This window comes from Triticum aestivum, chromosome 3A (assembly GCF_018294505.1).
Source record: "Triticum aestivum cultivar Chinese Spring chromosome 3A, IWGSC CS RefSeq v2.1, whole genome shotgun sequence".
Lineage (NCBI taxonomy): Eukaryota > Viridiplantae > Streptophyta > Magnoliopsida > Poales > Poaceae > Triticum > Triticum aestivum.
In genome coordinates, this window is record NC_057800.1 from 662,272,838 (window position 1) to 662,285,544 (window position 12,707).

General features: G+C 43.7%; 1 protein-coding gene and 1 pseudogene across 10 annotated transcripts; both read left to right on the plus strand.

Moving 5' to 3' along the window:
- The first annotated feature begins 5,643 nt into the window (after positions 1-5,643).
- LOC123063048 (uncharacterized) lies at positions 5,644-10,370 on the plus strand. 10 transcript variants are annotated; one of them, XM_044486772.1, is made up of 12 exons: positions 5,644-5,924; positions 6,051-6,220; positions 7,307-7,442; positions 7,611-7,714; positions 8,073-8,141; positions 8,217-8,287; positions 8,337-8,381; positions 8,456-8,796; positions 8,944-9,074; positions 9,282-9,785; positions 9,933-9,953; positions 10,085-10,370. In XM_044486772.1, exons 7-12 carry the CDS (start codon positions 8,352-8,354, stop codon positions 10,114-10,116), a joined length of 1,059 nt encoding a protein of 352 aa, XP_044342707.1. In that variant the 5' UTR covers positions 5,644-5,924; positions 6,051-6,220; positions 7,307-7,442; positions 7,611-7,714; positions 8,073-8,141; positions 8,217-8,287; positions 8,337-8,351; the 3' UTR covers positions 10,117-10,370. The 10 variants fall into 10 exon arrangements, with proteins under 10 accessions (XP_044342707.1, XP_044342706.1, XP_044342705.1 ...); XM_044486771.1 differs by having other exon boundaries at positions 6,051-6,212; XM_044486770.1 differs by having other exon boundaries at positions 5,644-5,895.
- An 854-nt stretch (positions 10,371-11,224) lies between these two features.
- The window catches only part of LOC123057110 (protein FAR1-RELATED SEQUENCE 5-like), a 4,132-nt pseudogene continuing 2,649 nt past the window's right edge, over positions 11,225-12,707 (plus strand).

Consider the following 12,707-nt stretch of genomic DNA (forward strand, 5'->3'; position numbering starts at 1 on the left):
GACGATGTCGATGACGTGGAGGAACAGGAGCCGGAGTGGGAGCGTGTTCCTCTTCCTAGGAAGGTGAAGAAGTTAGCCAGCAAGAGGAGGGGAGCAGCCAAAAAGCGCTCAAGGAACTAGTCATCGTCCTCTATTTGAACTTGAAGTGGTGGTAGCTTGTAGTAACGTGGAACTTGTTATGTCGGTGAACTTGGAGTTGTGGTAGCTCTATGTTGAACTTGATCCTCTTTGTATGTCTTAGTTATGTTGAACTTGGAGTGGTTGTCTTAGCAATGTTGAACTTGATCCTCTATGTTGCACTTGTTGTCTTAATAATGTTCAACTGTGACCGAAATGTGAACTTAAAGTTTCTGACTGCTTATTCTAGGAAATGTTGCAATGTGCCTGAAAATGACCAAGTTTGCAAGCTACATCCGTGCAACGCCTAGCATGGAGGCGCCACACTGAGCAGTGCCACGCCTAGCTCCAGGGCGTTGCAGCGGCTATAGCTTGCAAACACTTTGTTTGCTCTCTGCTTAGCTCATCCCAGGCGTGCAATGCCTCAGAGCTAGGCGCTGCACTTTACAGTGAGTGCGTAGCATTGAGGCATTGCATGCCTGGGCTGAGCTAAGCAGAGAGCGAACAAAGTGTTTGCAAGCTACAGCCGCTGCAACGCTAGCTTGGAGGCGCCACACTGAGCAGTGCAACGCCAAGGAGCTAGGCGTTGCACTTATACTTAGCAAAAATTTTGGCACATGCACACATATTCCGATGATGTGAAGCAAGATTGATACATAGCAAGCAAAGAACTGTGAAAACAAGATATGCACAAAGTACTTCACGACACATAGTACTTCACGACACATACTAGTTCATAATACATAGTACTTCATGATACATGGTAGTTCACAACCAAATCGAGGAGGAGAGATAGTAGTTCATGACATAGTAGTTCACAACCAAATCGAAGAGCATAGTTTAGAGGATAACACGATTATCGTCCACAAGCAAGTTGAAGATGACATAGCTCTATTGCATAGAGCAAGGCCCCTTTCCCTTCTTCTTCTTCTTCGTCTCTTCTTCCTCTTCCTCCTCCCTTTTCCTTATGAGGTGGGCCTCCTTAACCACCCTCTCCATGAATATCTTATCCTCCCTCTCTTTTTTTTCAGCTGCAATTGCCCAAAGCTTCATGGTTCCTTCTTCAAAATCCTTTTGATGCTTCTTCTGTGCCTCCTCACATTTCCTCACCAACGCTTGCTCCCTGGCACACATCGCATTTGACGCTCTCTCTTTTGCCTTCCTCTTCTCCTCAAGCTCCTCTTCCTTCTTCTTCTTTAGCTTGGCTGCATCCTCCTCTCTAAGCTTCTTCGCAGCCTTCTCCCACCATCCCGCCATCTCATCTTCGCCATCCTCCTTCATTGTTGGTTTGTTGGGTTGGGAAGCCGCCATACCTACAATGAGTGAAACATAATGGTTAGTAAAGACAATAAAAACAAATGGAAGCACTTGTAAAACAAGAACATATGAAAAAGAAGAACATATGAAAAACAAGAACATATGAAACATTATAGTTAGTGAGAAACATACGGAAATGGTCCATCGAGGTATCCAAACATTCCTCTATAACGACCTTGCCCTTGTCCATCACCACGGAAAAGTCCATCACCAAGGCCAAGACTATCACCACGGCCAAGACCATCACCACGGCCAACACCACCACCACGAGCTCTACCACCACCACGGCCTAGACTACCACCACCACGGCCTCTTGTAAGTCCTAGTTGACGACCTCTTTGTTGCCTAGATCCTCTTTGGCTAACACTTGGTTGGCTTGGCACTTGTTGGCTATCACTAGGTTGGCTCCTACTTGGTTTCCTTGGCACTTGTTGGCTACCACTAGGTTGGCTCCCACTTGGTTGCCTTGGCACTTGTTGGCTATCACTAGGTTGGCTCCCACTTGGTTGCCTTGGCACTTATTGACTACCACTAGGCTGGCTCCCACTTGGTTGCCTTGGCACTTGTTGGCTACCACGTTGTTGCCTTCGCACTTGTTGGCTACCTCCTGGTTGGCTTGGCACTTGTCGGCTACCACTTGGTTGGCTCCCTTGTGTAGCTCCTTGTTGGCTAGCGCTTGCATCATTTTTCTTGGACCTTTTCCTTGGTTTCGTACATTTTCTTTTGTTGTGTCCATGACCTTTGCATTCCCCACAACGGGAGCTCTCACGAGGCTCTTGGAATTGGTCGTTTACCGCTTCGCGGCGGCCACCATGGCCCCATCCGTCCATGTCGCTTCTAAGACGCTTTGTTTTACGTCTACCCCGTTTAACAACCTTCAACTTCGAATCTGACCATAATTGAACTCCATGGTACTCCGGCCATTGTGATTGGTCAAAGTATGGGTGAAAGCGGGGAGCCCATGTTTTCTTGACCGTCATGATTGAGAACTCCAACTCCCTCACGATGCGTGGGTGATAGATGTCCACATTTCTAACGCGCCCGACGGTATACAAGTGTGAGCATGGGAGATGAAGCAACAATGGCCTCCCGCAAGAGCAATCACATTGTGTTAACGACACCTTGAAAGCCCCACCTCCATGTTGCCAGCCATCGTTTGTGGTTCCTCCTGGCTCTTTCACTTCGTACTTACACTCTTCGTTGTCATATAATATAGCTTCTTCTGTGTCTGCCTTTCGTGATTGAAATTCTAACCATTCAACAACCTTGGGTGGGAACTTATACTTGTACTTGCGCGGGTTCTCACCCGCTATCTGTGCATCAGCTTCCATCGAGTACTTTAGAAAGTACGCATTCATCTTGTCAAATGTGTATTGAACTATTGCCGTCACGGGTAATCCACATGCACCTTTGAGCATCCTATTGAAGCATTCAGCCATATTGCTTGTCATTTGACCATATCTCCGACCATCTTCATCAAAAGCATCTGCCCACTTGTTCCGGTGTTGAATGTGCCTATTGATAAAGTCTTGACCCCCGGGATCAAGTTTTTTGTGTGCGAGCAATTTGTTCAACAAAGTGGCGAACCGCTTCTCGGAGAAAGCGAGACAACAATCTTGAAGATCATCGGACAACTCCTTAAGGCCACATGCCCTATAGAAGTTCGAACAGAAGTGCCTCATGCACCATCGATGGTGCAACGGAGCATGCCCGAGAATGTCAATCTCCAGCGCGTTAAGAATTCCTGGATGCCCATCCGATATGACACAAATTTCCCTTTGAGCGGGTAACACCTTCGTCCTCAAAAGACGCAAAAACCACTCCCAGTTGTCATTGTTCTCCGCCTCAACCAAAGAAAATGCCAATGGCAACACTCGGTTATTGGCATCACTTGCTATCGCAACCAACAAGGTGCCCTTGTATTGTCCGGTCAAGAACGTGCCATCAATGGCGATGACCGGCCTACAGTGTTCGAAAGCCCTCATGCATTGCTTGAACGCCCAAAATGCACGGCCAAATACTCGGACTTCCCTTCCTTCATGAACCGTTGTTTGGTGCACATGAGGCTCGACCACATGAACCATGCCCGGATTTGTGGCGGCCATGGCTAACAACAACCTAGGGATTCGGTTGTATGCTTCCTCCCAAGTACCATACAACATCTTAAATGCGGCTTGCTTCGCCTTCCATGCCTTGTTGTACTTCACCTTGTAATGAAAGATCGCTTTCACAAGGTCAATGACATGTTGGACGCTCATTGTTGGAAGTGTGGATATTGAGTTGGAGAGCCTGTAAGCGATGAACTCGGACGTGAGTTGTCTGTGGTCTTGGGACACAATCTTGCCATCCACCCTTTTGCCTCGACACATGTGAGTTGGCACACAACTCACTACGTGCCAAGCGGGACCTTCTTTCCATGGTCTTGCACACACAATCCACGAACATATTTCATCTTCACATGCGCATGCAACCGTGTAGCGCACATTAACGTCCGAGTGCACCACCTTGTGTGGACGGTAATGCGTAACCGAGTAGTTGTCGAGCCACATCTTCAATTCCAACAAGGTTTCGAACTTAGACCCTTTAGCAATCCGGTTCTTGTCGTCTCCCAAATCACGCTGAGAGCTTGGCCTAACCCCAAGAGATATAGATTTGCCACCATCCACAACGGCTTCATCCGCGAGACTAACATCCTTGAACAATGGTGTCTTGTGATCCCGATCGAATACCTTCTTGAAAGCTTCGGCCTCCTTCACCGTGAACCCCTCCTCATCAACTTGTTCATCGGGACCTTCGTCATCCGAATCCGATGCATATGCACGGGAAAAAGGGATGGAATGGTCCATTGTCTATTGCAAATGATATTTGTCAAGATCACCCACATTGTTGTCATGGAGATCAACTTCATTGTCATCGTCTGCATACTCATCATTGTCCTCTTGCAAAGCTTCATCTTGGTTGTTTGTAAACGGGCTCAATGTTGGCCTCACTTCTTGGGTCAAAAGAGGTTCAACAATTTCATCTCGCTTCAAGGGTGGGGGGCTACTAGCAACCAAAGGGGAGGGTTTCCGGTTCAAGTCCAAATGCAAATTTGAATCAACCTTCTTCGTTGCAAATAACTCAAGAGCGTTGTCAAGTGAATCGACCACCGTTTCCTTGTATGCAACCCAACGTTGCTCCGAGTTGACACGCATTGTCTTCCAACGGATGTGCATTCCAAAACCTACATTATGCCTTCCCTCCAACTCAACGATATCACTAGGGTTCATCCAATTCAAATCTTTCCTCACTTGTTGCAAGAGCTCCGCATAGCTAGGACTACTATCAAACACCATATCAAGCTCATCCGGGTCCGGTTCAATATTGCCTTTCAAAAAGGCGTCTTTGTCCCCATGATGAACAAACACACATGTTCTTCCCATCCCTATAAGCATTCAAACAACACAACGTAACATTGCTTCCATGAGTACTAATTTAAGGATTCACACGGAATACAAACCCTAAAATATATATCAAACAACAACCCTAACCCTAACCATAACCCTAACCCTAACCATAACCCTAACAATAACCCTAACCCTAACCATAACCCTAGCACCAACATAAGAACACCCGTAAGAATAACCCTAACATACTAACAAAGCCTAATCATAGGAAATTGGCAAACAAAGATCTCACATCTCCATGCAAATCTCTAGATCCAAACAAAACTAGGGTTTCCCCAAACTAGCATTACTTGGATCAAAACAAGGGGATCGAAGAAGATTACCTTGAGGGAGGGTTTGACTTCTAAATTCACGGACAAATTCTTCAAATTTGCAAGATTTGTGAGAGGATTTGAGAGGGGGAGAGAGTGGGAGAGGGGGCAAAGCTCGGGTTGGGGTGTGTGGGGTGGGGGGAGTGGGGGAGGGGGGCCCAGCCGCTGGATAAGTCACAGTGCAGCGCCCGAGCGCTAGGCGCTGCACATTACATGTGTGGCGCCTAGCTCGGAGGCGCTGCACTGCTGGGTGCGGGCCCAAGGGCTGCCACGGTGGACTGACGTGCAACGCCCTAGAGCTGGGCGTTGCACCATAGTGTGTGGCGCCTGCGTGGCGGGCACTACACAAAAAGGTTAGTACTGTGAAATAGTTTCACGGGCAGTTCATTCTGTGAATTGATTTCGTTCCGAGGTCAAAATTGTCAAATTTGCCACCCAATCGCCCCCGTAGGCTTCTCCTTCCCGTCTCCCAGCATTCCCGTCTACCTCGACGAACGCGCCCACAAACCCTTCCCATCTACCTCGACGAACGCGCCCACAACCCCTCCTCGAAGTTTCCGGCTAAGCGGCGGTACCTTCGTGCTTTCCCACGAGCCACGAGGCCTCAGTTCTTCGTGCCTCCCCTCAACCCCTAGCGCCGCCGCGCCGCTGTTAGGGTTGGTGAGCGCTTTCGCAGGCCCCTGACCCTCGTCCTCGAAACGAAGGTATCCTTCTTGGGTTTCCTCTGGTCAGGGTACGTGTTGGATTTTGTTTATATGACGGAACACATTTTTCTTGAAGAGGAAATTTACGGATCTTCTTCTTTTGTTTTCCCATTTCTAAATCTGAGTCAACTACGATTTGCTTCTCGGCTGGTCAGATAGCAGAATTCTCCAATGATTTGGGTCGGATTTATGGTCAAACAATTTGGAGGAGATTAATTCACCCCCAATCTATTGCTTTGCCCGTATCTGACGGGAGGGATGTGGGCTATTCGGTTGCTCGTGGTCCTTCTTCGTGGATTTGATTGTGAATCCATAAGGTTCTCGAGTTATGAACTACTATACCAGTTTGCTATCCTCATATTGTGCTTGAATGCTTTATGGTGGCGAATTATATGTGAAACGTGCTTGATTTGGCCATTCTTTTCTCAGTAAGGGTCCAGTCATTATGATTTGGTGGCTTAGCTTAGTCTGTGACTGTGTGTAGTTGGTGCAGTTTGTAAAATATATCTGTATTGGGAACCGAGCTGTTAAACTATGGTCTCGATGCCATTCAATATTTGTCATGGGAAAGTTTATTTGGGTTTTTTCATGGTTGCAGATGTTGTAAACTCGGATCTTTAATATCGGCATGCCCAGCTTGTATAATTGGACATACCATTTAGTTCTGCTTTGTTAGCAATTGTTTCAACAAGATAAGGGCGGAGTTTAATTTTGTGCTTTACTAGTGTCATGGTTTTAATTAGTAGTTGCAGTCACCAATATTTTCGTGCCCTGCTTTGAAATGCTTCATCGTGCTAATGTTGCCAGAACAGTTTCAAATCTGTCTTGATGCACAATCGTGGAAACAGTTTTCAAGCAAGTTGCACAATCTGTTTTGAACAGTTTCCATGATTGAGCATCACCATGTAGTGTTCTTATATCGGAGATGAGAATCATTGTTTTGATTGTGTTGACTTATTGCCTCATAGTCACAAAATATGCCGCCCTGGATCACTTGAACATGAACAAATGGTTGTTAGTAATCCTATCCCAAGAGAAATGTGTCTGCATGATGCATATATGCCAGGCTTAGTTGGATTCTAGGTAGTATGCGATATGGAATATGCAGGGTCCTGGCATCTTAATGTATAGGTAGGATATTAATATTCCTCTAAGGGGAAATCCATTTTAGCATATTGCTTATAAGAATTAATTACCTGCAGAGCTATAAAGTAAGAAGGCTCCACAGGGTTCATTCAGATGGTAGGACTAGCAGTAATTAGTTAGTGTCTTTCTTTCAGGTGCACACTGATACTTCTTCCTTATGTGTAACAGATTGTACCTGATATGCATCTTCTAGGACTAGTATGGTGTTACTTAATACTGACAGTGTTTCACCTTAATTTTGCTGACAAAAACTTCCTTATATCAGACGAACCAGAAGCCTTTGTGCTGTCCAACTGCTGCCTCCCCGTCACCACTAACACTTACAGTTGCAGCAAGAACATAATTGCTCTTAATCCCTAATCTCCTCACCATCTCCTCACTGTTGGCCTTCCCTGCAAGAGGTAAGCAAATTTCTCCCGCCATTGATAGTCACTACTATGTTTTACATGAGGTTTAAATGTGTTTTACATTTGAGGTTTAAATCACATGTGCGTTCCTTAATGTCTCGAATGCTTGAACCGACAGCATTTCACCTTAGTTTTGCTGACAAAAACCTTTGTGCTCTCCAGCTGTTGTCTCCCCCCTCACCACCTACACTTGCAGCAATAACAGAATCTGCTCTCAATCCCTAACCCCATCCCCATTTGCTCACTGTTGACCTTCACTGAAAGAGGTAAGCAAATGTTCTCACCTGATTGATAGTACCAGGTCAAGTGTAGCATATTATGTTCCAGTTAAATAAAGTACAATGGATTTCCAGTTATTGGATCAGGCTCAAGTTGCATGATTAATTAATGGACACATGAAGAAATCTATTTCTCTTCTTTAGTATCACTGATAGTTTTTACATGAGGTTCAAATGCGTTTTACATTTGAGGTTTAAATCACATGTGAATGGACTCCTTGTGTGGCCATATTGTCATGTCATGGTCTTTTCTCTCTTGAAAATTGAAGAATTTTATCTAAGTGCAAGGTCAAAGTGTTGTTCTTAGCTGTATTATGAGGAGTCATTCATTTGTGGTCTAATGCAGAAACTCAAGAAGAATGACAACAATCAAATTACTTCGGCTGCTCCCCTTCCAAAATAGGAGCAACCATTGGTAAGTGTTTCATGTTTGCAATCTTTTATGAAATATTTTCTCGACTATCCAATCTCATATAATTAACCCTGGCAGGCCATTCGGGCAGTGTATAGAGTCTTAAACTGCTGCCAGAACACACACACACACGTGTGCACGGATACTTTGTAAGCACCCCTCCCCCCACCTCTCTGAATTGTACAACTTCTAATGTAGGAACCTCACAATATAATGGCGGATCAAGATAATCCCCCCTGTGAGGTATGAATACTTTACCAATTGTTTACCAAAAGGTGCTTTACTGTTTTCCTTAGTGACTCCAAATTCATAAGCAGGGCTTTGAGTACATTTCTGACCTAGGGGAGCGTTCATATGGGTCTATTTCTGGAAAAATAATGAATCTCTCCAACGGACATCATCTTGTTGGACAATATGTCCAAGAAGTTATGATCAAGAAGGGTGTGCATTTGAAGATGAAACACTTTGATATCCTGAAGCAGTTTCAACATTCCTGCGCTATACCTCTTCTCAACTTTTACCCAGAATCTATGAATATGGGCAGATTAATAATACCCAAAGTCGATGATGCATTTGACAATTGTTTTCTTGGGATAGAAACAGAAGTTCTATTTGATTCAGATGGAGGAATGAATAGATTTTTCAGAAATTCTGTCATGTAAGTAGTTTGCGTTTATCCATGCTTAATTATGATTTCATATTAAATTTCATCCCAATGTTATGAATTGTCGTTTATATTTGTTGGTAACTTCAGAAACTAACCTAGTTGTGTTAGTAATCCCTCTTTTGTGTATCTTATTTAAAGTGAGCTATGTGATATGATAAACAAACTCCACGGGATGAATTTCATTCTGAAAGATGGTATAACTGTGCCTAATTTATATGTACAGAAGCTATCAGATGGTCAGATAAAAATCATGTTCCTCCTGTCAGAAGGTTTGTCCTGCTATATGATCTATGTTTCAAGTTGGTGCTTGTATTTTTGTCATTGATTCTGTATTGGTCGAAATTTAGTTCTGGTGTTCTGGCTCTCCCAGCCATTAAAGGACACATTAATAGGCAGCGTGGGCCATATTTCAAGAAAACTTTTGTAGATATTAGTTGTTATATGTAAAAATCTTCATGTGAATTTCTTTTGTACAGTAAAAGAATCAAAACAAACTAGTGCTGAAGGAAGGTCAGATTGGAACTCACTCAAAGTGCTTGTGGAGCGGTGCTTCTCAGAGAAACATGTTCAGATGAAGTCTGTCACGAGATCGTGGATAAATTTTATTGGACAACAGTCATTTACCATTGACAAGATGAGAGGGTACCCTGATAACTGGAACTGGGTAAGGAAAGGGGAGTACCTAATGACCCTTAAATCGAGGGATCATCGGGCGCTGCAAAATTCACTAAGAGGGACTGGTATTACATGGCCTGATGAACCATTGCCTTATGAACTGCAAATTATAGTTGATTCATCAGCATCTGAAGGGCGTCATTACAGTAAGGAGGTTCCACTCCACTACCTGGTAATGCTCGCTAATGCTTATAAGCATTTCTACTCAATGGGTCTCCATGATATTTTCGGGGACCTGGAAATCTTTGTGAAGTATATCGAAGTGTGGACGACCACAATTTGGACTGAGCTGTTTGAGATAATAGGTAGGTCATCTAATATTGCATGCTTAAAAGTTTGATGATAACATTTTTTAGCAACTTTGTTCACAGTTATGTTTATACAGGTTGGCTAGTTAGCCAGCATTTCCATAGTTCTTTCATTTTCAGAAATTGACAGTTATATTTGTACAGGTTGGCCAGTTAGCCTGCATGGTAAATAATCTCCATAGTTCTCCTTTCCTTTTGAGAAAAAGATCAGTTATAACTCCTTTTCCCTGACTCTAAGGTCAGTTATAACTAGTACACGACTGTTGGAGCTTATGTGTATGATGCTGTTTTTTCAGGCATCAAGTATGTCAGGGAAATATTATGGTAATGTTGACCCAGAGCCGCTTCAAAGTTAAAGCCATATCATTTGGTCACCCAGGAGCTGAAGATCCTGAAGCCACTTCAAAATTAAAGCCATAGCATTTGGTGACCAAGGAGCTGCAGATCCTGAATCCATCTAACTGCCTAGGAGATCTTGTCTGGTGTCTTCTGATTAGAAATAAAACCTACTTATGGCTTGTCACAATTACTGTACGATTGCCTGGACGCTGAAATTTTCGCATTTAGTGTGTTGCACCACGTGAGCCTTGGCGCAGTGGTAAAGCTGCTGCCTTGTGACCAAGAGGTCACGGGTTCAAGTCCTGGAAACAGCCTCTTACAGAAATGTAGGGAAAGGCTGCGTACTATAGACCCAAAGTGGCCGGACCCTTCCCCGGACCCTGCGCAAGCAGGAGCTGCATGCACCGGGCTGCCCTGCCCTGAGTGTGTTGCACCACGTCAGTTAACTTGTTTCATTTTTTTAGTATAGAAGAAACACACAGACGTTTCAGTTGCATGTTCTTTTCATGCATCAGGGCTATAGAATTAAGTTTCAGGGACTATTGGAGATGATGAAGTCAGGAGTCAATGCATAAAACCATCATATTTGGCGCGTGATTAATTGTTTGCCACAACATCACATTTCGTGGACGTCAAACCACCATCGGAATTTTCATTTTTTTTACCAATCGCGTTGACTATTCTATAAGTGCTCTTTAATGACGTTTCTAACTGACGGGGAGGACCCGTCGGGCTGAGTTGACAAAAAAGTGCCATGGGGGCATACGTTGACTTGATCTTTTTTTTTCTCGTCGCACACCACACGCTGTGTTGCTAAGTCTCGCGACTGTCAGGCGTCAGCGTCATGGAAACCATCATATTAGGCCCGGACGCGGCTTGCCATCCGTGCGGCGTGTCCATCGCACGCCCCTGGCTCCACGCACGCAACGGTTGATCCTGATTTTAAGTGAAAAAAACAAAATACACATCGTAATACTGATTCATTTTCGTAATACTCTCATCACTAAAACAGAACACAAGCCCTGCGGAAATAATCTAATCACCCGCCAAAAGAACCACAGAATACACAAAAGGGCACCAAAATGCAAGATCTACATCTCATATGAGGCGGAAGTGACCTTACAGCCTTAAAGCGCACAATTATCAATAGCGGCTTAACCAGGAATCAGGAAACTCTTCTCTTCAATTGAGCAGCAAAGGAATCCGCGTCCCTGATGGCTTCTCCGAGTCTTGCATCCCTGACGACTTCTCCGAGGAGTGTTCCAGGGAACCAGGACACTGACGAACAATCTCATGCACCAAAAGTAAGAAATCTCATTCGGTTCTGACGATGAATCGGCGGCAAATTCTCCAATTTCTTTGTTTTGAACCATTGCGGGAGACTTCACATCCAGCAGTACACACAAATATGTTTGCCTAAAAGATTCACTTTTCATCAACTGTGATATGATCTAGAGTGTTGGCCGGGAAAAAGCAGTGTGCTGCACCCTTGTAGAACTTCTACAGGAATCTGTGACCGCATTCTGCAAAAGCCAAACAACAATGCAAAGTTAGTTTTTTAATTTTTTTTTAGAAAAACAAAGCAGTGTCATGCCAATTTCAGACGTTCTTGTACCATCTCTGATTTCAGGTTTTGGAAAACATGCACTACAGTTTTTTCTATTCCTTTTACAATACATATAGTTCATGGACAAACATAAGAGATAGTTGAATATACTTGCACAAACTGTGTACTGATATGAAATATAAACAGAACAAGGACTCTAGAGTGCATCCTGATTTCTTCTCTAAAACTTAAGACTCCTGATGTCTCAATGCACTCCATGTTTCTTAAGACAAATACGATTGCAAGAGATATAAATATGATTTATGATGCAGTTCATAAAAACTCATGATAGGCAAATATGATTGCTATATGTGTGTATTAACTAAATTGAATCCTAACTGATATAGGATCAAGAAACTGCAGTAGATCACACCGATGAAAGGGTACCAAAGCTTGGCATGAAATTTTTATCTGAAGAGGAAGCTTATTTATTTTATAACAAGTATGCTAAAACCATTGATTTTAGCATCAGAAGAAGCAGTGGTCATAAAGTGATAAACTCTTCTACATTTCAGCAACGGACATTTACATGCTCTCGTCAAGGTATGGGTTATCTTCATTTTTTAAATTATAATCATTTATTTATGCTCTAAGACAATTACAACAACTTATAGGCCATCGCCGAGAAGATAAAAGAGAGGAGACATTCATTTACAGTAGGCCTGAAACACGATGTGGTTGTGATGCCCGTATGAAGATTAGCCTTAGAGATGGATTTTATTATGTGTATGAATTCGAGGCGTCACATAACCACACTCTTGCTAATGGACTCATGGCCCAATACTTGAGATCCCAGAGAAAAGTGACAGAAGCACAAATAGCAAACGCAGAGGTTGCAAAGTCAGTTGGCATTTCAAATAAAGCAACAATCGATTTGATGGCTAAAGAAGCAGGTGGAAGTGAAAACCTTGGCTTTACACCTCAAGATATGAAAAATTGTTTGTACTCAAAGAGAACAATAAAAGCAAAGGTAG

Excerpts from the sequence above, each read along its gene's own strand:
- LOC123063048 (XM_044486772.1), top strand. The coding sequence starts at position 8,352 with ATGGCGGATCAAGATAATCCCCCCTGTGAG. Across the intron at positions 8,797-8,943 it reads TTTTTCAGAAATTCTGTCAT|TGAGCTATGTGATATGATAA; the intron begins GTAAGTAGTTTG and ends TCTTATTTAAAG. Across the intron at positions 9,954-10,084 it reads TTGGCCAGTTAGCCTGCATG|GCATCAAGTATGTCAGGGAA; the intron begins GTAAATAATCTC and ends CTGTTTTTTCAG.